Raw genomic sequence first — 24,250 nt, 5'->3', positions numbered from 1 at the left:
CTGAGTGCTCTCCCAGCCTGGGGAGTGAGAGGAATTGCTCTCTCCATTGAGGCGGAGGTTGCTGTGGCCATAATACTTCTGGGTTGCAGAGTGAAACAACCCTTCCCCAGAGAACCTGCAGACCTGAACGCAGATGCTCTGATGTGTGCTGCCCATTAGGCTCACCTTACTTCCCCCTTCCTCCCGCCCCCATCCCTTCTTCCTCACAGATACATCCTATGCAGTGAGTCTGGCTTGGCTTCTATTAGAGTCTGATTTTCCTGCCTGTGTGCTCTTGCCAGCTGGCTAGTTTCAACCTCAGGCTCTTCCCCTGCACTGACATCTCAAGCCCTGTAACATTAATACCAAGGACCGTAGGCTTCTACTTTGGAAAAACACCTGCTTGCTGGGGTGAAGTGGAAGCACCAGAAGCTCAGCGGATTGTTGACAGGAGCCCAAGACCTGATCTCCTTTGAATGCAGTTCTGACTGGTAGAGGGTGGTTCTTTGGCCTCCTTCCCCTTTACCTAGTTTCCAGTGGTTTGGCGATCACTTGGTTCCTATCTCACAATACAATCTGCTGTTTACCTGTGGCTGCAGCCTGGCTTCCCTTCAGCAAAGGGTGCAAAGCGTCAGTTTGTGGTGGGTGGGGAAGTGCATTGAATGGGTGCAGAGTTTTAAAATCTCTCCTGGCACCCTAAGGCCTGGGCTACACCGCTCTGTACTGCTGTAACTGTGCGGGTGAGGGATGTGGTTCCCCCGTTAACAGGGAGACCAGGGCAACCCCAGCGTGCCAGCAAGTGTAAAGGTGCCAGGGGTTCGCCACCTTTTTCCTCCTGAGACCCCCCCCAACATGCGATAAAAACGCCACGGCCCCCCCGTGCCACAGGAACTGGCTTTCGGCAGCTGAAAGCCCGGCCCGGCGTTAGGGGGCAGCAAGCAGGGCACGGCCTCGGGGCCCTGCAAGGCTCAGGCTTCGGCCCCCTGTGGTTGGGCTTTGGGGCCCTGGCGAGTCTCATGCTGGCCCCGCGGGGCGGCCGCCCTGAAACCGGCTCATGGGGCCCCCGGACTCGTGGCTGAGAAGCGCCGCTCGAGCACAGGCCCCCTACGGCTACAGACCCCGGGACCCGGCAGCAGAACCGGGGTCCCCGCTCGGCGCCGGGGGACCCCGCCCGGCCCAGGGCAGCGGGGCCCGGCCCCAGGCGTCCCCGCCCCCGCGCCGCTCCGAGCGCCGCGATCCGGGCCTGGCTCCGCCGCCGCCGCCCCCGCGGCCATGTGACGGGAAGCAGCTGAGCGCGGCCCGGCTGCGCCCCCGGCTCCCTCCGGCCGGCCCCGGCCCCCCGCGCTCAATGGGCCCGGCCCCGCCGACGGCCCCGGGCTCCCGTCTCGGCTCTTCCCGGGGCGCCCCTGCCCCCCGCCCGCCCGCGCACACATGGAGGCGCCACCCGGAGGCACCGCGGCGCTGGAGGCGGAAGGTGAGGGGGGCCCGGGCGGGGGCTGGGGCTGGGGTAGGGGCGGACGGGGCCCGGGCGGGGTGGAGGGGGGCTGGGGTAGGGGTGGAGGGGGGCCCGGGCGGGGGCTGGAAGTGGTTTCCGTCATATCCAGGGTTTGCAGTTTGGTTCAATGGCTCTCAGCCCCCCCGCTGTACACACTGTTCCAGCGGCACTGGGGGGGGGGGTGTGCAGATGGGGCAGGGAGAGGGGCGTGGATGGGGGGTGCTGTGGGGGACGGGGGGAGGCTGGAGAGGGTGCGGAATGGGCAGGGAGAGGGGCGCGGATTGGGGGCACGGATGGGGGGTGCTGTGGGGGATGGAGGAGGCTGGACGGGGTGCAGAATGGGCAGGGAGAGGGGCGTGGATGGGGGGTGCTATGGGGGAGGCTGGAGGGGGTGCAGAATGGGGCAGGGAGAGGGGCGCGGATGGGGGGGTGCTGTCGGGGATGGGGGAGGCTGGAGGGGGTGCGGAATGGGCAGGGAGAGGGGTGTGGATGGGGGGTGCTGTGGGGGACGGGGGAGGCTGGAGGGGGTGCAGAATGGGCAGGGAGGGGGCGCAGATGGGGGTGTTTGGATGGGGCGTGCTGTGGGGGACAGGGGAAGTGTTTGGAGGGGGTGCAGATGGGACAGAGAGGGGGCACAGGTGGGGGTGTGTGGATGGGGTGCTGTGGGGGATGGGGGAGGGAGTACTGGCAAGGGGAGTGTGTGGCGGAGAAAAGGGAGGGGGGCACACAGGGTGTTGGGGGGCAGTAATGTGGAGAGCAGGAGGCAGCTGCGGGAGGGAGGCAGGTGACCTGGGGTCCTGGGGGAAGTGGAGTGGAGCAGCACTGGCTTGGCCTCACAAACAGCCTGCCTGCTATGCCCAGGAGCCCTGATTGATTTGGGGGTAGCTAAAGTGTCCTCCTTCCTGCCAAGCACGATCCTACCCCCGCCCCCAGCAGTGCAGCACGGGCAGCAGAGTCCTCGCCCCCCAAAAGCCCCCTTGGCAGCTCTCCCTGCGTCCGGGTGGATCTCTGCTTCCCCTGCACCCTGTGTCCTGGGGCAGGCAGCACTGTGCCTCCTCCCTACGGTGCTGAGAAGCTGCGTGAACCTGTCCGGGGGGACAGCAGTGGGGGTGGGGTCACCTCGGTGTGGCTCTTGGCGTGGGGGGGCTTCACCTACCCTTGTTTGGTGCACATGGGGGCGGATTTTCGAGGGACGCTCCCAAGTCAATTTCAGAAGATCTGTCTAAGATGCATTACCCAGCTGAGTCCTCTGCCAAGCTTAGTGGCTGTACAGCCACTTGGTCCTCGGTTTCAGGGTTTCTTGCCCCTGTTGCTGTGTGAAAGACCCAAACAAACCGAGCTTGGGGGAGAAGGGACTGAAGGCTGAGAGCCGTTTAAGGCACCATGGAGAAGAATCTTTCTCTGTCAGGTGCAGCGGCCTCGGGGTTACCTGAAACAATAGCAGGTAAAGCCTTTCCAGATAGAGGAGTATTTTTGGGGGTTTTTTGGATGTGGTTACTCTCAGGTCACTTAAATTGTGTTGTTAGCTGGGTGCACAGGGCTTGATGTGTGCTGGCTCCTCAGCAAGGCTCCGTCTGCCTTAAGAGGAAGAAAAGAAAAAAAAAAAAAAAAAAAAGCATTTCAGGAAACGATGGCTGGGAACACCTTGTATCTACACGCAGCAGGTGTCCCAGGCGTTTGATGAGGGTTGGGTTTAAGGACTGGCTGCACACTTCGGAATAGGTCTTCAGCAGTGTCCCGCTGAGTCCATGCAGTCTACAGTGGGTGTTTTTCTGTCCAGAGAAAGAACAAGTGTTGCAATTGCACGGCTGCATGTGGTGGTCTTATTTCCATCCCACAGCCAGGGAAATAATCCCACAGCCCCTGCTCCTTGCACCAGTGGTGTGTGCTCTGGGCCAGGAGTCCCAGAATGTGCTGCTATGGGGGCGATTTTCAGGAATGCTGATAACCCATATATCTCCCACTGACGCCACACTGCAGAAAACCAGGCCTACTGTGTGTAAATGGTTCTGTTCAAAGCCGTGTTGCCATGAGGATGTGCGTGATGGTTGCAGAGATAATCACGGCAATAAACCATTCAATACACAGTGGCTGCACCTGCAGCAATCTCCTGCTTTTGAGCAGACATGTCTTCACTAGGAAACCGAACCCACGCTGACAATGGTTGTCAGTCATGGAAGGTGTTGAAAATGGTTTAAAGGCTAATGTAGACCAGAGAAAAAACATTTCACAAAGGAGCTGAGGCTGGATGAAAAGCATTTTCAGTAATAGGTGAATTTCCTAGCGTAGATGGCCCTTAGGAGACCTCTCCATTCATTCTGCTGACGTGGGAAAGCCTCTCTCAGGGGTAGCTGTTGCTGGGGTTGCAATGGGGATGGGGAGAAAAGGGAATAGATAATCTTTATGCTTATAAATGGGTAGCCCTATTCTTACATCATATGTTACGGGAGGCATTTACCTTCACTTTTTGAGGGGTGAAATGTAACTTCATGGTCAGTGTCAGACAGTGGTATTTTATCAGTATACAGTTTGTATTTAAAACCTACCAATCTCCTGCTACAAATCAGTAACTATACTGTATCCATTTGTTGGTATTAGATTTTTCTGTGTGTGTGTGAGACCGGCATGTTATGGAAAAGCCATATTAAAGTGGACAACTTCTCTGTCCCTGTTGCAATTGTTTATTAAGCTGTACATTTTTTCCGAATGTATCTTTCACACCCATTCTCTGAAATCTAATACTGGGGAAAATTGCAAATGGTCATAATGGCTTGAGGGTCTCAACCAAGATGTTTCCTGTTCTACATACTGATTATGTCCCAGGGTTCCTTTGGTAAGAGTAGTGGCTTGTACTGCTGTTTTGGCCTGGAGTTTCCTCTCCCCGGTTGTGCAATGTGGCGTATATCTGTTGCCACCCTAGAAGTGGCTGCATTTCAGTGGTGGTCTGGGTTTGAAGTTTCTAAAAGGCTCTGGAATCAATTGGGATGAGAGGTGCTATTTACATATAAACTACTGTCACGCTGCCAGTCAAAACCGAATTGGAAAGTAACGTACTAATTAGTTTTGGGGCATTGTCAGTGTGATTATTGTACAGTGCGCTCTGGTAGCATCTTCCATCCAGGGTTCTCAAACTGCATTGTAAGGTTCAATGAATTGTCACCTCTCCCAGATTCCCAAAGTAAGTGGTGATATCCCCATTTTGCAGTTGGGGGAAACTGAGGCACAGAGGCGACGTGATTTGCTCAAGGTCAGAGTGAGTCTGTGACAGAGTGGGACTAGAAACCTGGTCTCTTAGTCTGGTGTCCGAGGCACTGACATCCAGTCTCACTGAGTGCAGTAGTGCTGGGCCAATAGCTGTTCCGGTTTGGTATAAAGATGAGAATGGAACTGCGGGAGCTGCTATTAATGTCCTACAATACCCTTGTTCTGTCCCTTACCAGATTAGAGTGGTGGTAATGAAGTGTTCCAGTTCATACAACATCTCTCTTCTATAGAGTGGTTATTGTGAGCGTCCCATTGAACCATCTGATTGCCCAAATGTTCCTGGGCGCGTTAGAATGTTATGTGCACCTGCTGCCTCTTTCAGCATACAGTGTCATCGCCTGGGTAGCTAGGTGAGACCAAATTAAAGATTCTCCTCTTCCCCTTGCCCCTCTCTGCTCCTGGGGATGCCCCACAGGGACCAAGCTCCGCTCGTGGAGGGCTGGAGAGGGCTCCCTTCTGATTTTTTTTCAACTCTTCCGAAATCAACAATCCAAGATTCACCGAGGAACTCTCCCTCATTGCAAAGTATCAAAAAAGGGCACAGTCCCCCTGCTCCCCTGCCCCCCCTTTTTCCCTTTGCAGGTCACTTTCCAAATCCCTTGCAGTGTAAAACTGGACACCAGCATTGCTGTGGGTTAGTGCCCTAGCGTAGTTTCTGGAGAGCTGGGTTCAAATCCTGAACTGGGTTACAAGTGAAAACGAATTTGTTGGCTACCTCAGAAAAGCCCTGTGACTGGCAACCTGTGCTCAGAGGCCTGGAAGTGGACGAGCAGTGAGTACATGCCTCCATTCCCATGCTCAGCCTTGGCTTTAGCCTACTCTGCTAATCCTCTAGGCCTGTATCATTGCACTACTGCAGTCTCCTTTCATCCTGGGTTTTGATGTCATTTAGCATAAGGTAGTTTCCAGCGTTCTGCTGGGGCTAATGTTCCATTGATATTAATGTACTTTGAAGTCTTATTCACCTGAGCAAAGGTTAGTATACAGGAAAGTTGGAGTCATGGTTCCTGGCTGCCTAGATTGCTAAGACTTGGGGTTTGCTGTCCCAAGCAGATCCAGTGTTTGAACTCCTATTTGGAAGGCTAGGTAGTGCAGTGGTTTAAGAAGAACATAAGAACGGCCATACTGGGTCAGACCAATGGTCCATCTAGCCCAGTATCCTGTCTTCCTGTAGTGGCCAATACCAGGTGCCCCAAAGGGAATGAACAGAACAGGTAATCATCAAGTGATCCATCCCCGGTCGCCCATTGCGAGCTTCTTCTGGCAAATACACTCTTGTGTCTCGTCCCAGAGTTCTGGTTTCAAATGTAGTTTAGCTCACAGGGGAGAATGAGTCATGTGGTGTCAGCCTAACCCCTGGAGGGTGTTTGTCCATGTTACAAAACCATTGCTCAGCTTGGCGCAGTGGCTGGCCAGGAAAGTTTTCCGCATCAAGGCTGTTTTGGAGTAAGGGCCTCATTCTGTTTCGGGCTTGAAGTACTGTAGAAGTGCAGAGTTACGAACCCCTCGGGAATGGAGGCTGTTCATAACTCTGAAATGTTCCGAACTCTGAACAAAATGTTACGGTTGTTCTTTCAAAAGTTTATAACTGAACGTTGACTTAATCCAGCTTTGAAACTTTACTGTGCAGAAGAAAAATGCTGCCTTTCACCATCTTAATTTAAATGAAACAAGCCCAGAGACAGTTTCCTTACCGTCTCAAATCTTTTTTAAACGTTCCCTTTTATTTTTTTATTAGTTTACATTTAACACAGTACTGTACTGTCTTTGCTTTTTTGGGGTCTCTCTGCTGCTGCCTGATTGCGAACTTCTGGCTCCAGAGGAGGTGTGCGGTTGACTGGTCAGTTGTAACTCTGGTGTTTGTAACTCTGAGGTTCTATGTTTGTTGCAGGACTCTGGGCAGTAGGTTGGTCTAGTTCAGTGACGGTAAATTTTCACATGAACGTAAAGGGAATCTGTTGTTTAAAAAGCAGCGATGCAGCAGGTGGCCGGTTTAATAGGATGCAATGTGACCTAACCAGCTGAATTGCCTCCCGGTGCCCTTATGAAAAGCTCCTACTGTGTACTTCTGGTATGGTAAAAGTACACTGTTCATTGGTAAGGATGACCTCTTCTGTATGCTGTAACTGAGCTCAATGAGGGGCTGAGAGATTGTGTTGCGGGGAGGGGAGATATAGGCCCATGTGTCCAATCTGAAGAGCCCACCTTGGACCGTGAGACCTCCCTCCCACCCCCCTCCAAGGGAGCTCGCTGGGTTGATTCTGGCCATGGGTAACAAGCCCATTTTACGCAAGGCTATAAGTCTCAGATTCAAACAGGGATTCTTGAGGCTTCTGAAGAGGAGCCTGTGCCATTGGCAGTTCCAGCCTCTGGCTGGACTAGCCGCCAGAGTCGGATATGTGGTGTTTAACGTCTAAAGTGGCAAATCTTGGGAGCGCTAAAGCAGAACAGCAACCAGAGCCCGGCAGTAGAGCGGTTGCTAGTAGGAGGCTGAGCCAGTTAGTATTTAAATAATTACAGAGCTCATCACCCAGAGCCCTCAAAGCATTCCACACCTGAATATCTTCACAAATCTGGCCTGGGGTGACTTGCTGAAGGCCACACAGTAGCACTGGGAATAGAACTCGGGTCTCCTGCCTCACAGGCTGGTGCCCTATACATCAGCCTATGCATGATACTCTGCTGTGGGAGCTTTCACAAAGCTTTCATGGGGGCTGCTTTTTCTCAAAATACATTGACATCTTCAGCTGGTCCTTAATGTTGATTTAGTTGGGGGTTGGTCCTGCTTTGAGCAGGGGGTTGGACTAGATGACCTCCTGAGGTCCCTTCCAACCCTGATATTCTATGATTCTATGTCTTGAAAATGTGGTCTGGGGGGCCCAATGCTGCCCCGCTGAATTCAGTGGGAGCAGGACAGGGCCCGAAGTGACTCGCCCTAAGCTTGCAGAGGGAATGTCAGAGCTGGGGTTAGAATTTGGGAGGCCCAGTCCCCATACTCCAGCCACTAGACTATGCTGTTGCTCGCACGGCCTCATGATTGCTGCCGGTCCTCGGCTTGGCAACGCTGCCATCCCCACACGTGTGCGTGGTCTTGGGTGGATGGTTAGCCCTGTCGCATGCTCTGTGAGTAACTGTGCCATCTTGTTCCCCAGACGAGCCTCTCCTGCTGGCAGAGCTGAAGCCAGGGCGACCCCAGCAATACGACTGGAAGGCGAGCTGCGAGACGTGGAGCGTTGCGTTTTCCCCAGATGGCACCTGGTTTGCCTGGTCTCAGGGTCACTGTATCGTCAAGCTGATCCCTTGGCCGTTGGAGGAAGCTGAACTGTAAGTACCCTGCGGCGGCTCGGAGAGGGAGGGCGTCTCTCCTGCTAGAGTCCGTTGGCTGCTCTTCTGTGGCCCTCTCACTCAACGTCCCTCAGGGCTCAGCAAGCAGGGGTTAAGGAAGGCAAAGGACTGGAGATTAAACGAGGCCTCCCATAGCTCCTGCAGCATCAGGGTCCATCCCTCCCGGGTGAATTGATCCGTGGGGTTAGCAGTGTCCTCCCATAAACCAGCCATCAAGGGAGTCTAGGTGCCCCCTAATAGGTGCTGTAACAGCTGAGTCTGGGTGCTGTTAGGGCCCCTCAGAGAGCTCTGCTGAGCCATGTTACAGGACTCTCTTAAAGATCCCCGCACCATAAGCTCCCAGGAGAACACCCAGCTGGAGCAGTGAAGGATTCCTGTTCACCCTGCTGCGTCAGAACCAGCTCCGCTAGACAGAGCATGTGGCGTTTGCAGGACTAGCCACCGAGGCTGAGATTACAGATAAAGCGATAGGTAAGCTTGGGAGCGCTAACGGGCAGTCAAAAGCCAAGGGATTCCCTATCACCACCACACCAGTTTAACCTTCCTGCATGCAAGAAAAGGAGTACTTGTGGCACCTTAGAGACTAACCAAGGTGCCACAAGTACTCCTTTTTGCGAATACAGACTAACACGGCTGTTACTCTGAAACCTTCCTGCATGCCTCCCTCTCACTATCAGACCACCCTGGGAGCTTGCTGTCTTGTTAACTGGCATTGCTCTGTGCATTCTTCTGGTAACATGTCACCAAATCTTCTGCAAAGGAAATGCTCCCCTGAGCCTGCAGCTATGAAACCTCATCCCTTTTATGGGTTAACTTGCTTGGTTTTGGCTTTTTTTAATTGGAGAATGAAACCTTTGCAAGAGATCACCTCAGCTAAGCAGCCATCCTGTCTTCAGAGACCTCGTGCCTCAGTTTCCCTCCCTCCCCCTGTGCTGGAAAACTATCTGCATTAAGCAGTCTGTTTTTGTCAGTCCCTTGAATGGTCAGATTTCACTGTAAAGGGGCTGTCCATGAATTATGTAACGCATCAGGGGGTGGGTGAGTCCTTCATTTTTCATGTTTGTTTCAGTGTTACAAAGGGTTACATGGGCGTGGTGGGTCTTGAAAATCCCCAAAAATATGTTATGTAATTTGTGGACAGCCCCAGACACTTTAACTAATCATGCTTCACTGGAAAATCCCCACTCCATTATCAAAGTGGTAGGGTTAGTCACTTAACACAGGAGATGGTGCTTCAAGCTGTTCGGTTGAAAAGCAGCTTTCTGTGCACTGAGTTCTACGAATAAATAGACTGGAGAACTGATTGAGTAAGAAGGTAAAATCCCTGAGGTGTGTCCCTGGGTGGGTGGTCCTTGCCCTTTTATCGGGGATGTTGCAGCCTCCTGGGAGAGAAGAGAGGGGCAGTTCAGTTCTGCGTTGCTGGGTCCACTGCCTCGTAGGCAAACAGGGACATGGGAACTTCACTTGGGGTGGGAAGTCAGGGTGTGGGGGAGTGAACCAAAGCTTGAGAAGGAGGATTCCTTCCTTGACATTTGAAGGGTCTTAGGGTGAAGTAGCAACATACAGGAGGTGCTGGGAGATCTGGTTTCAAGTTGGCACCCCTCCCTACGCTGACGGCCTGGCAAGGGCACCTCTCTACCCATGGTACTTGTCTGGCCCCCATTCCCGTAGTACCTGAGCACCACACCTCACCTGTGTGGCAGGGCAGTGCTATTGTCCCCTGCTGCAGATGGGGAACTGAGGTACACAGGCTAAGTGACTCACCCAAGATCACATGGAGTCTGTGGCAGAGCAGGAAACTGAATGCAGGTCTCCTGAGTCCCAGGCCAGTGAATCCCTGGCCCATCCTTCCTCTTCCCGTATGGCTTTCATTCAGCTGTCCTGTGCACCTGCTAAGTTAAGGAGCCAAGTTAATGACCCCAAGCTGAGCTATGTGCCCCTGTTACGGGCAGGAAGGTAGCCCCGTGGCTGGTCTGTTTGGGGAGAGCGAGTAGATCCAGATGGGACAAGAATTTTAGAAGAGTAAGCAGCGACACTCTTTGAACTGTAAAAGCAGCTGTGCTGGAGTGGTCCGAGTTGTCAAAGCTTGTCTGTAATCAGCTCTGCTGAGGCCTTCTAGAGGATCAGCCCCACCTAGGGCCAGACACACAGACAAAGCTCTGGTTTGACCAGAGAGCTTCCTCTGGTTTCAGGCAGGGCAAACGACATTGGTTTAAACTGTGTCTTCGCTTGCCTACGCTAGGGAGCTTCCTCCTGAGTCTGGCCACTGCTAGCTGAAATCCCTGGTGCAGACACAGCCCCCGAGCCACGCCTACCTAGCTGCGTGCAGTAGGCTCTGGTTCCCCTAGAGTGAATTAGGGTGGGTGGGGGAGGACGAGGCAGCACCTGCAGCTGCTGTATGACCCGACAATCCTCTGCTCTCTGCAGAAGCTGCAAAGCCTCTGAACGCAAGAACCGTGGCGTCAAAGCCGACGTGAGAGGCGGAGGGGGCGCGAAGGAGAAGACGCTGGAATGTGGCCAGATTGTGTGGGGGCTGGCCTTCAGCTCTTGGCCTCCGTATGGCGCTAAGGAGTGGGACGGCCAGCCGGCTCCGGGTCGGTCCTGTCTGATCCTCGCCACGGGACTCAATGACGGGCAGATTAAAGTCTGGGAGGTGCAAACAGGTGAGTGTGTGTGTGTGGGTTGGGGGGCGGGGGTTGGGGTGGCTTAAATCTGTTGGATTAATCCAGCTCCTGAGGAGAAGGATAGGGGCATCACTTCGTCCTGCAGTAGCCCTGCACTCGCTGTATCCCGGAGGGAGCTAGACAGTCTCTGCCTGCCTCTCCCCATTCTCCTCCACCCATGGAGCTTTTCTGGGCCCCTGAGCATGTTGGACTATAAGGTGGATAGAAAGCTGGCTAGATCGTCGGGCTCAGTGGATAGTGATAAATGGCTCCATGTCCAGTTGGCAGCTGGTATCAAGTGGAGTGCCCCAAGGGTCGGTCCTGAGGCCAGTTTTGTTCAATATCTTCATTAATGATCTGGAGGATGGTGTGGATTGCACCCTCAGCAAGTTTGCAGATGACACTAAACTGGGAGGAGTGGTAGATATGCTGGAGGGTAGGGATAGGATACAGAGGGACCTAGACAAATGAGAGGATTGGGCCTAAAGAAATCTGATGAGGTTCAACAAGGACAAGTGTAGAGTCCTGCACTTAGGACGGAAGAATCCCATGCACCGCTACAGACTAGGGACCGAGGGGCTAGGCAGCAGTGCTGCAGAAAAGGACCTAGGGGTGACAGTGGACGAGAAGCTGTATATGAGTCAACAGTGTGCCCTTGTTGCCAAGAAGGCCAATGGTATTTTGGGATGTATAAGTTGGGGCATTGCCAGCAGATCGAGGGACGAGATCATTCCCCTCTATTCGACATTAGTGAGGCCTCATCTGGAGTTACCATGTCCAGTTTTGGGCCCCACACTACAAAAAGGATGTGGAAAAATTGAAAAGCGTCCAGTGGAGGGCAACAAAAATGATTAGGGGGCTGGAGCACATGACTTCTGAGGAGAGGCTGAGGGAACTGGGATTGTTTAGTCTGCAGAAGAGAAGAATGAGGGGGGATTTGATAGATGCTTTCAACTACCTGAAAGGGGGTTCCAAAGAGGATGGATCTAGACTGTTCTCAGTGGTACCAGATGACAGAACGAGGAGTAATGGTCTCAAGTTGCATTGCGGGAGGTTTCGGTTGGATATTAGGAAAACCTTTTTCACTAGGAGGGTGGTGAAGCACTGGAATGGGTTACCTAGGGAGGTGGTGGAATCTCCTTTCTTAGAAGTTTTTAAGGTCAGGCTTGACAAAGCCCTAGCTGGGATGATTTAGTTGGTGTTGGTCCTGCTTTGGGCAGGGGGTTGGACTAGATGACCTCCTGAGGTCCCTTCCAACCCTGATATTCTATGATTCCTAGTATTCCCCAGCTCTGATTCTCACATTGCAGCTCTTCTCCGATCCGAGCTGGCCTGGTCTGGCCCAGCATGCCCCTTGAACCTGTCAGTGCTGCTTCTAAATCATCTGGCAGCAGCCATTCCAAACCTTCCCTCCCAGCCTCTGCTTGCGTGAGGAAGTAGGAGAGCTAGCCATGGCTGTGGTGGGTGGGTCACTGAGCCTGCCTTCTCTGTTACCACTACGGGTCCCCTTCTCCTTCTGGGCAGCAGATCAGAACTACAGTGGCCACTCCCTGCCAGTGGGGATGGCCTGGGGGCAGAGGAGACAGGCAGGCTGGGACGCCTGCCCATTCTCCCACAGGAGTAGCCAGTAACATTGACGTTCTGTGAACTTGACGTTTTGCCCACCGTCTCGCTTCCTGGTAGCGTGGGACAGGCTGCGTCCGTAATCCTTAGGGCAATAGGAGTTTGCTGGTGGCTAACGAAACTTTGCCCCGTGTTTTAGACTACATCCCTCGCCAGCTTTAGCAATGCCCTCGAAGCTGGAAAGTGCAGCTGGCAGCAAGGGATGTGTGTCCCTGGAGCTGCCCTGACGAGCACGTCTGTCCAACGCAGGCTGCGTTCCTGCAGGCGAGGCGAGACACGCTTGTGTCTGTGCCCATGGTGAGACCGTACTGAGCTGTGTGCTCGTGTCTGCAGGGCGCTTGCTTTTCAGTCTCTCCGGGCACCTGGACGTCGTGAGGGACCTGAGCTTCACTCCCAATGGAAGCCTGATTCTAGTCTCTGCATCCCGGGACAAGACCCTCCGCATCTGGGACCTGAGCAGAGATGGTATGAGTGAGTGCACACGTCCCCGGGGGGTGTTCAGGTGGTGGGTCTCAGACTCTCAGGTCGTTACGAGTAAGGCTACGATTTGGTCACGGCAGTCACGGATTCCGTGACTTTAACCGGACCTCTGTGACTTCTTTGGCTTCAGCTATCAGTGGCTTGTGGCGGGGGCTGTGGCCGGGGCTGCGTGCCCTGCCCTGCGGCCGAGGCTGCAGAGGGGGCCGTGCGCCCCCCTTAAGGCTTCCCAGGGCCGTGCGCCTATGGCTGGGGTTGGAGCCTGGACTGTGTGCCCCAGCCCCGCAGCTGCAGCTAGCTCGGGAGCGGGTGCTGTGCCAACCCCCCCCCCCCCCCCCATGGCTGCAGCCACTGGAGCCATGGCTGTACCCCCTCCATGGCGGGGTGGCTCGGCCTGTCAATCCCCCCACCATGGGACTCTAGCTGTCATTCGTCTCCCCCACCTAGCCCTGCCCCCCCAGTTATTTTTTGTAAAGTCACAGGCTCCTGTGAACTTTTGTTTATTACCCGTGGCCTGTCCCTGGCTTTTACTAAAAATAACCATAGCAAACTCTTGGCTTTATTTATGAGCCCTTGTGCTACACTGGTGTCGTCCAGAGGAGGGGCTCTGCTCTGCTTGGATGCCAGCAGGACTTTGCTGTCAGAGGTCCGCGCCCCCATTATGAAGGTGCTGAGCTGTTCGATCCCAGCTCCTTGAAAGCATTTTGAACCTAACTCTATGGAGACTCAAGGGAGCCGGGATCGAACACGCTGAGTTACTGTAGCACAAGTGAGCGGCAAGTGGAGCGAACTCCCCTTTTCCCCCTGCGTGGGTGAGGGATGCCCAGCATATTAGGAATGCTGGAGGCTGACTGAGGGCATGTCTGCTCGGCAATCCAGGGCGTGGGTCTGGCTTGAGCAGACCTGCCCGAGCTAGCTAGCTTCGCTCTAGGTAGCATGGGTACCAGAGCAACAGAGCTTCAGCACGGGCTGTGCCAGCCCCCCTGGAACCATGGGTAATTACTTGCATGGCTAGCCTGTGCCAAGCTCCATGCAGCCGTGGCTCTGCTACTCCGGTACCCAGCTAGCTAGATTAAAGCTAGCTTGGGTATGTCTACACAAGCCACAATCGCACACGTCATTGCAGTGTAGACACTCCCTGAGAATAAACCCAATGCAGCAGAGAGAGCGTCCGCACGGGGAAATCTATCGGATCTAATCTAGTCTGAGACACCCCGCTTCCTTACTTGGAAGGCTGGCTTCAGAGAGAGCAGGTGGAGGTAGGAATGAGCCCTCCAGCTCTCCCTGTCTCTGGACTGGACGCTCTTCTCACAAACTGTTACTGCCATCCCCAGGTAAGCAGGTCCAGGTGCTGTCTGGCCACACGCAGTGGGTGTACTGCTGCTCCATCTCCCCTGACTGCAGCATGCTCTGCTCTGCGGCTGGAGAGAAATCGGTGAGTCTTGCCTATTATTGGCGGGGAGGGAGGGTGGTCTCATTTCTTGCCCGTTCAGCTGTCAGAGAGCCCACCTGCTCCTCCGTAGTGCAGACGAGCTGGCTTAGTGGTGTGTGCTGGCCCTCAGGTCAGCTCTTCTGAATGGACTGGCCTTGTGTTTAATGCCCCTGATTGTTACCCGTCTTGCTCTTCTGCCATCCCAGCCCTTCTCCCTGATGCACTGGTGGTGCTGTTCCATGGACTGGTCAGCAGGGGTCACCCTTGTGCATTGTACCCCTGTCTCATCCCTCACAGTATCTGCCCTTTGTCTTTCCCAGGTGCGGTATCCTGTCCTCCCCCACTCCACGGTGCTAGAGTCCCACAGAGTCCAAAGCCTCGTCCTCTTCGCTGTGTCTCACGCCCAGGGCTGCTGCTTGCTCAGCCCATGGGGGATGAGGGGAAGGGGCGGGCTGAGCCGAGAGCTGGTGTGCGTCAGAGTGGTGATGCCCGCATGAGCAGTGCCTGTTCCCCCCCGCCCCCCTCCCGGTGTCTCAGGAGCGAACGCTTGGCTGGTGATGTCCCATGAGGGACGATAAGAGAGATCCTTCTCTCCCTAGCATTCCCAGTCAAGGGGCTGCTCCCCTCCCATGAGCCGAAATTGTAACCCTCCCCCTGTGCACTCCCCCCCAGGCCTTCCTGTGGAGCATGCGCTCCTACACCTTCATCAGGAAACTGGAAGGGCACCAGAGCAGCGTGGTGTCATGTGACTTCTCCCCCGACTCTGCTCTGCTGGTCACCGCCTCCTACGACACCTGTGTGATCATGTGGGACCCCTACACAGGGGAGCAGCTGAGAACGCTTCGGTAAGGAGGGTGGCCCCGGGAGCTTTCTGGGCATCAAGCGAGCACAGGGGCATTGGGGAGAGGGAGCGCTGGTGGAGAGCACGCCTGAGGGTGCTCCGGTATTTGAAGCTACTTAGCCTAGGGGCTCCTGCACACTGCTAGCTGCATTCCCCCTGCTGTGCATATCGGTCTGTGCCGCTCCTCCCCAGGAGGGAGAAGAAGGTAAACAAATGGCCCTTTCCCATACACGAGGGTAGGTGGCTGCCTTTTACTGCTTTGTGTTGCTCTCACGGCATGGGAGGGAAGCGATGGCCCCAGCACTTTCTCCGCGGTGCACTGGAGTCTGTGATGAGTGCCTGGCCCTAGCCTCCCCACTGCTCAGCACTGGGGCACTTTCCTTCCCAGTTTTTAAAGAGCAGCCCGGGGACTGGACAGCCCTCGCCATGGAAGGACACGCAGTCTGTGGCACACTCGCGGCCAGGGAAATGCACGTTTCACAGTGACACCTGTGAGCTGTGCTCCAATACCAGTGACGAGGACTCTCAGAAGGCAGGAGCTCTGATTTACCATGCGTCCATCCCCCCAACAACACCCCCCCCAGGCAGCCGTACGGGCCAGGGCTCCAGTACAGCTCAAATGGACGTGGTGAGTGAGCTCTTCCTTTTCCCTCCTGCTTAGCCACGTGCCGCTGCCCCCGACATTGGACTATGGCAGTGACATCCATGCCAGCTCCCTGAGGTCCGTGTGCTTCTCTCCGGAAGGCTTGTATCTTGCTACAGTGGCAGACGACAGGTGAGGGGCTTGTTATCTTATGGCTGCCTGCTGCAGGGTCCCTGCCAGAGCAGTTAAGATGAGCTGCAAAGCTCTTCTCGGCTTCTGGTCCTCAGCTTTCCAGCAGGGACCTCTGCCTTTTGAAGCTGGCTGCTTCTGCCAGTGCTGGGGCTTTCAGAGCAGCATGACTTGACTCTGGTCTTGGTTTGATGTGTCTTTGGGGCCTTGTTGGTTTGTCCTGACGCCACAGCTGCCGGGGGCTGTAGACTGCCCATCACAGGTAGCTGTGTGTAACTCCTCTTTGGACATGGCTGCCTGGTTGCCATGGTGACAAGGCCTAAAAGTAGGATGAGCAGGTAAACCGCTGGCTCAGGTGTGTATGCCAGTGCCCTGCCCAAGAGGGGGGTTGATGGGTGTCGCCACCATCACCTTCCCAAGACCGGTGTCTTGTTGGGCTACACGCCGTGAAGCACTGACAGCATCCTGACTCGCAACAAATTAAGTCCTGCTGCCTCCACCCCCCTGGTGCTGTCAGCTGCCTTGGAAATCGGGGGGGGGGGGGGGGGGAACCTAGAGAGGATCCCTTGCAGATCGAGAGCCTATTGTGGGCTAAAATCAGGACTGTAACTTCTTGCTGCTGCTTTTTGTCCAGTGCTTGTCCACTGTACAGGCAAACTCCCCAGCTCCTTGTCCCAAGGGGCTTTGCAAGGCTCTGTGAGCTTCTACAGAACCCTTCTTTTTGCACGTCGGGGTTGGTGACCCTGGGAACGTCCCTGTGGAGATGGGGCTAACCCTGCTGTTGAATCATCGGCCAGATTACCGTCTGAGCCAGGTCAAGCTGGCAAGGGTGGTGTGTGTTGGTCCTTTTGTCCCAGCTGGTGCTGGTATCTCTAGCACTTTTTTTGTCTGGGAGAAGGGTTAGGTAAATGGAAGTTCTCAGAAGCGGAAACCTCTTCCATCCACCCAGTTCGCTGATGGGCCACGGTCACAGTCAAGATACTGGGCAAGGTGGGCCATGGTCTGACCCAGCATGGCAGCTCTTCTACGTTCTTATGACCTTGAGCCAAGTCACTTTATCTCTGCCTCAGTTTAAGCCCCTCTAAAATGGGTATAATGCCTGCCTCACGGTGGAGTCGTGAAGCTGAAGTAGCCTTGTAAATTGCTTGGAAGCCTATGGATGAAATTTGCTTTAGAAATGTGTGTGGTTATTTTAACTTTGACCGCTGAGAATTTATTTTAGCTGATGCAGTTGGAGTAGCTAGTGCCACTTAGGTTTGTAAACTCCAGGTCCATCACTGTGCTTCTTTTTCTCTCCTTTAGACTCCTGAGGATCTGGGATTTGGAACTAAGAACTCCAGTGGCATTTGCACCCATGACCAATGGCCTGTGCTGTGTCTACTTCCCACACGGCGGGTTTATTGCCACAGGGTGTGTATGTTCTGTGCCAGTCAGTGGGACGTGCTCTGCCGAGAGCACTCTGTGTTCGCGCTAAGTTTGGGGTGAGGGAGGCGGGGGAATGGGACTCCACCTTAACCCGAAATGGTTGCTGTTGTCTCAAAAGTGGGCATCCTCAGGCCAGGTCTCCGCTACAGGCTTCTGCCAGCACACAGCTGTATCCGTCGTCACACCCCTGACCGACACAGCTGCGCTGGCAGAAGTTCGAGCGTAGATGCTAGAGCAGCAGAGCTGCCCTTCTATCAGTAGAGCATGCTTTGCTCCTGGGGGGTGGGGGTGTTTGACCATACCAGTACAAAGCACAGGGTTGCTGGTATAGCTGTGTCCACACTAGCACCTAGCTGGTGTTTTACAACACCATTCCTATACTGGAATAGGGCTCCAAGTGTGGACATGACCTTGGTGCCAGGAAAGAGCGATGTTGGAAAATCCTGTGCTTGGAGCATTGTCTTCCCTCCCAATTCCCTACTCACCAAACTTGGTTGGGTTCCTGCCTTATTCTTCCATCTCAGCTAGCAGCCCCCCATGTGTCTCCCTCCCCCCCTGTGACTCTAGGGTTCAGCAGTGAGCTGGGATGTTGCAGTTAGCCTTTCTCCTGTGTGTCTGCAGCAGCCTCTGCTGGCACACACCGTGACAGTCCAGCTTTCTCAACCAGGCATGAGAGGCCTTGAGTGCGGGGTTTCTCTGGAGTGTGCAGGATGGGCTCTCATGAAGTCATCCCAGCTGGGGGTGGGGAAAAGGGGTGCGAGTGAGAGCCTGTGGTCTCCCATGGAGTGGAAAATCTGCAAGGAGCTTGCAAGCCTGTGGTCCGTGATCAATGACTATCCACTTCCTAAAAGTCCCGTGAGGGCAACTTTTTCTTTCCTCCCCATGCAGGAGCGGGGTCAGGGCCACAGTCGCCAACTTTCACAATAAGCCAAAAATCAAGCTCATCCCATTTCAAAACAAGCCAATCCCTAAGAACCCCAACACTCTGTGACTGGGCCTCCCTAGCATGCAGTCTGGGGTTGTGGGGGGCCCCTCTGTGCACCCCTGACTCTCTCCCCCCGGCCCCTGCTCGCTGATTAAAAAAAAAAAAAGCTGCTACAAGCCAAAACCTAGCCAAGAGGGGAGTTGGATTAAGCCAAAAACAAGCCCAATTTCTGCTTTCCCCCCACCCCCGGGTTTGGCATGTCTGGTCAGGGCACGCATGCTGTTTGTTCAGATGCTGAGCTGCATGGATGCTAACCTTTATCCTTGGTCTCTTGTTGCAGGACGAGAGATGGCCACGTCCAGTTCTGGAGTGCCCCCAAGGTCCTCTCATCACTTAAGCACTTGTGCCGTAAAGCTCTCCGCACCTTCCTAACAACGTACCAGGTGCTAGCACTACCCATTCCCAAGAAAATGAAGGAGTTCCTCACCTACAGGACCTTTTAAACCCTGTGTAGTACATGGGGTCCAAAGAAACCTGGAGGTGGCTGGCTTCCTTCCGAGCTTTGTTCTGGAACGGAGGAGCAGCTGGGGTTATAAAATGGTCACAAAGACCCACTACGTGCTATGGTTCTAGTGCAAAAAGGATTTCTGTTCCTCTGTTTGGGGCATATCTTTGACCATGTAGGTTATTTTAATAAGAGAACCCAGCAAAAACATGCAGTGGGCTAGTTGATTGAGCTTTGAATTTGTTAGAACTCAATTCTCAGACAAGGAGGGGCAAGAGTTCTATGCAAGTGATCCATCCATTCAAGCGAGGGCTGTGCAGGGCGTTGGATTCGGAAGGGCCCTGCCAACAGCAACGCAAGCTTCAATTCTCTCTCGGTGCTTTCACTTCAAGTGCAATTGCTGAACATTGTGTGTTAAAAGCTAGAGGGCTCTGAGAAGCCGCCTTCACTGGTATGGCAATCCAAACTCAAACCGGCACTTTCATGAATGGGAAACTGTGTCCCCCTAGTTGAATTACTAAATGAGGCAGTGGCTTTCATGTTTATTACTTTCTTTGGCCTGGTTCCAAGATGGCTGAACCTGAACAAGTCTCTGTGTTGTGGGCAAAGACTTCAAAATAAAAGGTTTGTTTCCCCCTTTTGAAGAGTTAGAGATGCTCTTCCTAGAGCCATTTTTTGGGTGACAAAAGTACACAGCCCTGAGGGAGACCCAAATGTTCAGTCGCAGGGGCCTGGTGTGGAGTGAAAGATCCCCTTAATACTAGTGTGGCTGCCAGAATGAAATTGGCTTAATCAGCCCACTTGGCAGAGACACAAGTACTTGTGGTTTGGTTATGTGGTGTAAGGCAGATGTCTCCTGTGTGTGTAATGGAAAGATGAACACCTTAAGGACAGCGACTGGGGGTCAGGATGTGCTCTGCACCAAGCCAGCTGCTGGTCTGGTTCTGTGAAAATGATTTCAACTTTGGGCAGCTTTTTAATTCGTATCCCCCTGGCATACACTAATTGTGGCAGAGCCTGGCTAGTTGGCATTATGGGGGAGGCCAAGCATGAACTTGTGAATTTTGCAAATGTGTGTGTTGGGGGGAGGGAAGGGGCAGATTTAATAACAACCAATAACTACCAGAGCTGATTTGTTCACTTATTTTGACAAGTCTTGTTGGTGAATTATCCAATGTACTATCCCAGTAAATGTTCTGTGGCCTTGTTTTTAAGAATGGTGAATACTTGGCAGAGAGACAGCAGCTGACAGGGCTCTATTGTCCTGTTCTTGTGCTGCTTGCTCACTTTCTCTCCAGCCAAAGTACTGCTTTTTGGAGTCTAATTTCCAGGGAGTTTTCCAGGCAGGGCAAATGACTCATGTGTACTGTATCAGAGGTGTGTGTGAAACCATCTCTCATACACCTGTTTCATTTGGGCTAGTTTCTGGCAGCAGTAACAATACATGCTTTGTCATAATTGCTCCAGTCCCGCTTTTTATAACTACTCACGTATATACTGCCATGCAAGTGGAAGGGCTGTAAGCTACTTCAGAACACATGGCCATGACTGACAGGACAGGCTAACAACTTCCCCTTGAAATGAGGTGGGAGACTTCTTCCCCTTTTTAGAAAAATTAAATGTGGAATCTAGCCCAAAGAGAGTAAGCTTTTAATATCCCTAAATCTTGCAAAAATACCCCCAAACCGTAAGTGCCATTGGACTTTCTATTAAGGAGCACAAGTGACAGTATGGGTTAGCTGGAAGACTGCTGTCCACACCATGCTGCTGTAATAGTAAAACAAAGGGGAAAGTGCCCCCTTTGAGTGGCGCGCCTCAGATTGGGTGAAGCTAGGTCTGATCCAGTGAACCTAAAACCAATGTGTTCAAGTTCTGAACAAGAGCTCATTAAAAGATCACAGCAGCAAAAGGTGCCTTTTCTCTAATGCTGGGAGCAAGGGTAGTGGGGGGAGGGAGCATTATCCATTTAAACTAGCAGTTTTCTTGAAGATAGATCTTGGCCAGCAACTCTGAGCCCCATATGTGCACTGAACCTGTCTAGCAGAAAGGGGTGGTGAAATCCCCATCATCTGCACTGAAGAGCAGTCTCAACAAACCAGCCACTTGTTATACCTCAGTACCACAGCTGACCACCTCAGCAGCACAATGGGTACATGGAGCATCGCTCTCTAAGCTAGTAGAATGACTGGACCCTATCACTCACAGCTCTTCAACTGTGTATTTCTTCTGCATTGTATGTAAAGAGCATACTGGGACACAGATGGGCCCAGTCAAGCATCCTGATTGATGAAGCTGAAGATGGCCTTAATTTTTACTTGACCATGATCTGTAGTATTGCTGTCATGTACACAGGAGCCGGAGATGTTTTTACAAACTTCAAGAGGCAAAATAAATGTTTCCCTTTCCTACAACTGACTACTAGTATGTTGTCATTCCTAGGCTGTAACTACACTAACCTGCTGCAATTTAGGACGGCAGGCCAGAAGCACCTACTGTAAAGCCAGTTTACAGAATTTAGGGTATTGATTAAATCAAGAGACCCCTGTATTCTGCACGGGGTAATGGTACACCATCTCTGTTTAAGAAGATCCTTCTGAGACCAGTTAAGGCTTCCTGTGAAATTGTGTCACGGGAAACCTCATTTAAAGTCTCATATAAGGGGAAAGCTCCAGCACCCTCTGCTATACACAATTCTGCCCCTAAAGTTCCTGCAGGCTACATGGGTCAAATCTGCTGCTGCTGTAGGAGTGTCATTCCATTAGTCAGGGAAAGTTAGATATTTACACTGATGGTGAATTTCGACCAAAGTCTCCCAGTAGAAGCTGCTACAAGTAAGAGCTGGAACAGTGCTAAATATCAGCTCCCAGTAAATGAAAAGAGCTTGCAGCCTTAAAACCCAGCAACAGCCAGCTTCAGCTACACACTGTGTGCCACAAAGTCAACCCCTTCCTTGGGTGTAAGGGAAGAGATGAACCTACCTTACTTCCCTTCAAAGGTGTATTTCATGCTGCAGCGTATACACAGACAGTGCTCAGAAGTTGTCCATCACCTTACACTTAGCTGCAAAGGGCTAATTCTGCCCTCAAATGCTTGTGCTGAGTTTCTCTTAAGTCAGGAGCAATGAGGTGCATGTATCTGAAGGCCAAATTTGTCCCCTACATTAGAAGCCCCCTATACTGATAATATAGTGGGTAAGGAACTGCAGAAGCCACTGGACTCGTGTGTTCAGACAAAGACATTCTTCTTTTTTACTTCTTCATGGGAGGGTGGAGGGTGTAAACTGTGTTCGCAGGAAGCCACTGGACCTAAGCCTCAGCTACGATCAAGTCCCTGGTAACCTGAAAAGCAGCAATAAGGGAGCTTAGCTGAATCTTCTCGCTTGTCCCTGCAGCCAGTCTGTGCCTAAGAAGAAAAGCATAAATGTAAATACTCCATTTGGCCAGACCCTGCGCTGCAGGTATTGCTGGGTCTGTCCCAGCACAAGCTGGGCAAGATGTGGGTTTTACAATTAAAACAAAAAAAAACAAAAAACCCCCATGGATTTCATGGCAATAGCTTCTGGAAATATACAATTCATGCTAAAACACATGCAGGGGCCACTGAAGATAGTGGGCGCAGTCCTGTTGTGAACCAGGGGTGCAGCATTAACAATAAACTTCCCACCGGAGGGGTTCAGACAGGCCAATCATCAGCAGCTTGAAGATAACTGTTAGTGGAGAAAAGGCAGCGGGGGCAAGCAAAGGAATACTCACTCGATGTCTGCCATTTTGATCAGTAGCTGGATTCGGACAGAAGGTGGGAAGTCAACTAGGGAGTGAGATGAAGACAGGTTGAGTAAATGTGGCTTTTAAAAAAGAGTCAAGCCATTTAAGGCTCCTACATGGACCTGCTCCACCCTGTGAGGAAGAATGGCTATTTGAAACAGTAACTGAAGATGGCTGCACAGCCCTGTGTTAGCTCTGCTTAGGGAGACAGCAGTAGCAGCCCATCTCTCCCGCACCCAAAACACATGCTGCTAATAGCCAATGTGTCACAGCCATAAAGACCGTGCGCCACAAAGCGAAACAAGGCGGGTCAGACAGTGCTGAACAGGAAGTAAAAAAATTCGAGCTGGGCTATTGCTCTGCAGCCAGCTCCATGCCAGTTCTTTCCCCACCTCTGGCCCATTGCAGTCTAACCGGTGAATGGAACCATGTACGGTGAGGAGTTACCCGTGGGGCTTCCTCTTCCCATAGCACAGACACAGTCTTCCTTTGTTACAGCCTCACCCAGAGTCCCCAGACCGTAGCCCGGCCCCAGAGGGATTAGTTGCCTATGGGTTAATGAGGAACACCGTCTGCAAGCTACTTTGGTGGATATGCATGTTAGGACGGGGTGACCACGTGTTGTGGTGGCCGCCCAGGAGCATTACCTCGGTGCACAAACAAGTGGATCTGTGTCAGGATGTCATGCAGAGCCAAACCCTTCAGTGTCTTCAGCTCCAGGATTTCTGAGGAGAGAGTCAAGGGATTTTCTTGCACAGAATTCCAAAGCCTAGGAGTAGATGCCACCAAAACAAGGGACTCCTGTCCCCCCCGTTCACTGGATCCTTGGTGGGGTGAGCAACATACCAACTGGCACTCTTGTTGGCAAACATATAGGATCCAATCATGTGTGATGCCGCATGCCCTCAGCTCTGAATCTACAGCTGTGCGGGAGCAGGATCAGGCACTGAGCTCCCTGGCAGCGGTGCACAGTGCTGGGGGGCTGGAAATGAAACGAGCTGGACCACATCAGCCCACAGGACAGCAACACCCAGAGCTTCCCCATGCAGGGAGAGTGGCACTAATGCTGATCACAGGGAACCAGTGTCCCAATGGGAAGCACCACTCCCTGTGAGAGAAGGTGAGATGTAATTGTACAAGCCGGGGATGCTATAGAGAATTAATTGGCATGAGTTACTTGCGTGGCCAAGTGCCTTATAATGCAAAAGCCTCCCTTTTCCATTAGCGCTACTGGCGAAAGAGGCCACGTGATGCCATCCCATCATCACCATGTTAGTCGGACGCCCATCTCACTCGCCCCTCAGGGCGGTGTAAGGAGGATGATCAAAAGGATACTTTTATAGGCAGTGGTGAAGTCCTGGTTCAGCATCCAATCGAGAATGTTGGCAATGTCAGACTTCAGGGGGTGCCCCGTGCACGTGTACACAGTGTCCTCCGTCACCTTCCCAAAGGCCATGGTAGTGCTCTGCCAGGAGAGGAGGAGAGGTTAGAGGGCAGCTCTGGCCGGTGTGCATCAGCATCGGACCTTTCAGGTTCGTCAACACGGGGATAAAAGACCCACGGCATGGCCACGGCTGACTCAGGCTCCTGGGGTTTGGCCTGTGGGGATAAAGATTGCTGTGTGGACCTTCAGGCTCAGGCTGGAGCCCAAGCTCTGGGACCCTTCCCCCTCGCAGGGTCTCAGGGGTCTCCAGCGCAAGTGTCTACACAGCAATTTTTCAGCCCCAGAGCCCAAGCCCA

General features: G+C 53.1%; 2 protein-coding genes across 2 annotated transcripts in view; one reads left to right on the top strand and one right to left on the bottom strand.

Annotated features, from left to right (window-relative positions):
* Positions 1 to 1,353: 1,353 nt before the first annotated feature.
* WSB2 (WD repeat and SOCS box containing 2) lies at positions 1,354 to 21,157 on the top strand. Its single transcript, XM_074973130.1, has 9 exons — positions 1,354 to 1,453; positions 7,891 to 8,062; positions 10,511 to 10,746; positions 12,703 to 12,834; positions 14,181 to 14,281; positions 14,951 to 15,123; positions 15,781 to 15,894; positions 17,194 to 17,301; positions 18,582 to 21,157. Exons 1-9 carry the CDS (start codon positions 1,411 to 1,413, stop codon positions 18,742 to 18,744), a joined length of 1,242 nt encoding a protein of 413 aa, XP_074829231.1. The 5' UTR covers positions 1,354 to 1,410; the 3' UTR covers positions 18,745 to 21,157.
* RFC5 (replication factor C subunit 5) overlaps positions 18,973 to 24,250 on the bottom strand; it is a 17,854-nt gene continuing 12,576 nt past the window's right edge. The window contains exons 8-11 of the mRNA XM_074973131.1: positions 23,846 to 23,975; positions 23,158 to 23,235; positions 22,499 to 22,553; positions 18,973 to 22,148 (exon numbers count right to left, since the gene is read on the bottom strand). Of these exons, the coding sequence (XP_074829232.1) occupies positions 22,052 to 22,148; positions 22,499 to 22,553; positions 23,158 to 23,235; positions 23,846 to 23,975 (360 nt within the window). The 3' untranslated portion in view covers positions 18,973 to 22,051. The remainder of the gene's footprint in view (positions 22,149 to 22,498; positions 22,554 to 23,157; positions 23,236 to 23,845; positions 23,976 to 24,250) is intronic.

The sequence above is a fragment of the Natator depressus genome, chromosome 15 (genome assembly GCF_965152275.1).
Source record: "Natator depressus isolate rNatDep1 chromosome 15, rNatDep2.hap1, whole genome shotgun sequence".
Lineage (NCBI taxonomy): Eukaryota > Metazoa > Chordata > Testudines > Cheloniidae > Natator > Natator depressus.
Note: the sequence above shows the minus strand (reverse complement) of the source record. Positions and strands in the feature narration are given on the sequence as shown.

What these genes read in the sequence shown, in the direction of transcription:
- WSB2 (XM_074973130.1), top strand. Translation starts at nt 1,411, where the DNA reads ATGGAGGCGCCACCCGGAGGCACCGCGGCGCTGGAGGCGGAAG. An exon ending in GCTACAGTGGCAGACGACAG is followed by an intron (nt 15,895 to 17,193) that starts GTGAGGGGCTTG and finishes TCTCTCCTTTAG; the next exon opens with ACTCCTGAGGATCTGGGATT. An exon ending in GGCGGGTTTATTGCCACAGG is followed by an intron (nt 17,302 to 18,581) that starts GTGTGTATGTTC and finishes CTCTTGTTGCAG; the next exon opens with GACGAGAGATGGCCACGTCC.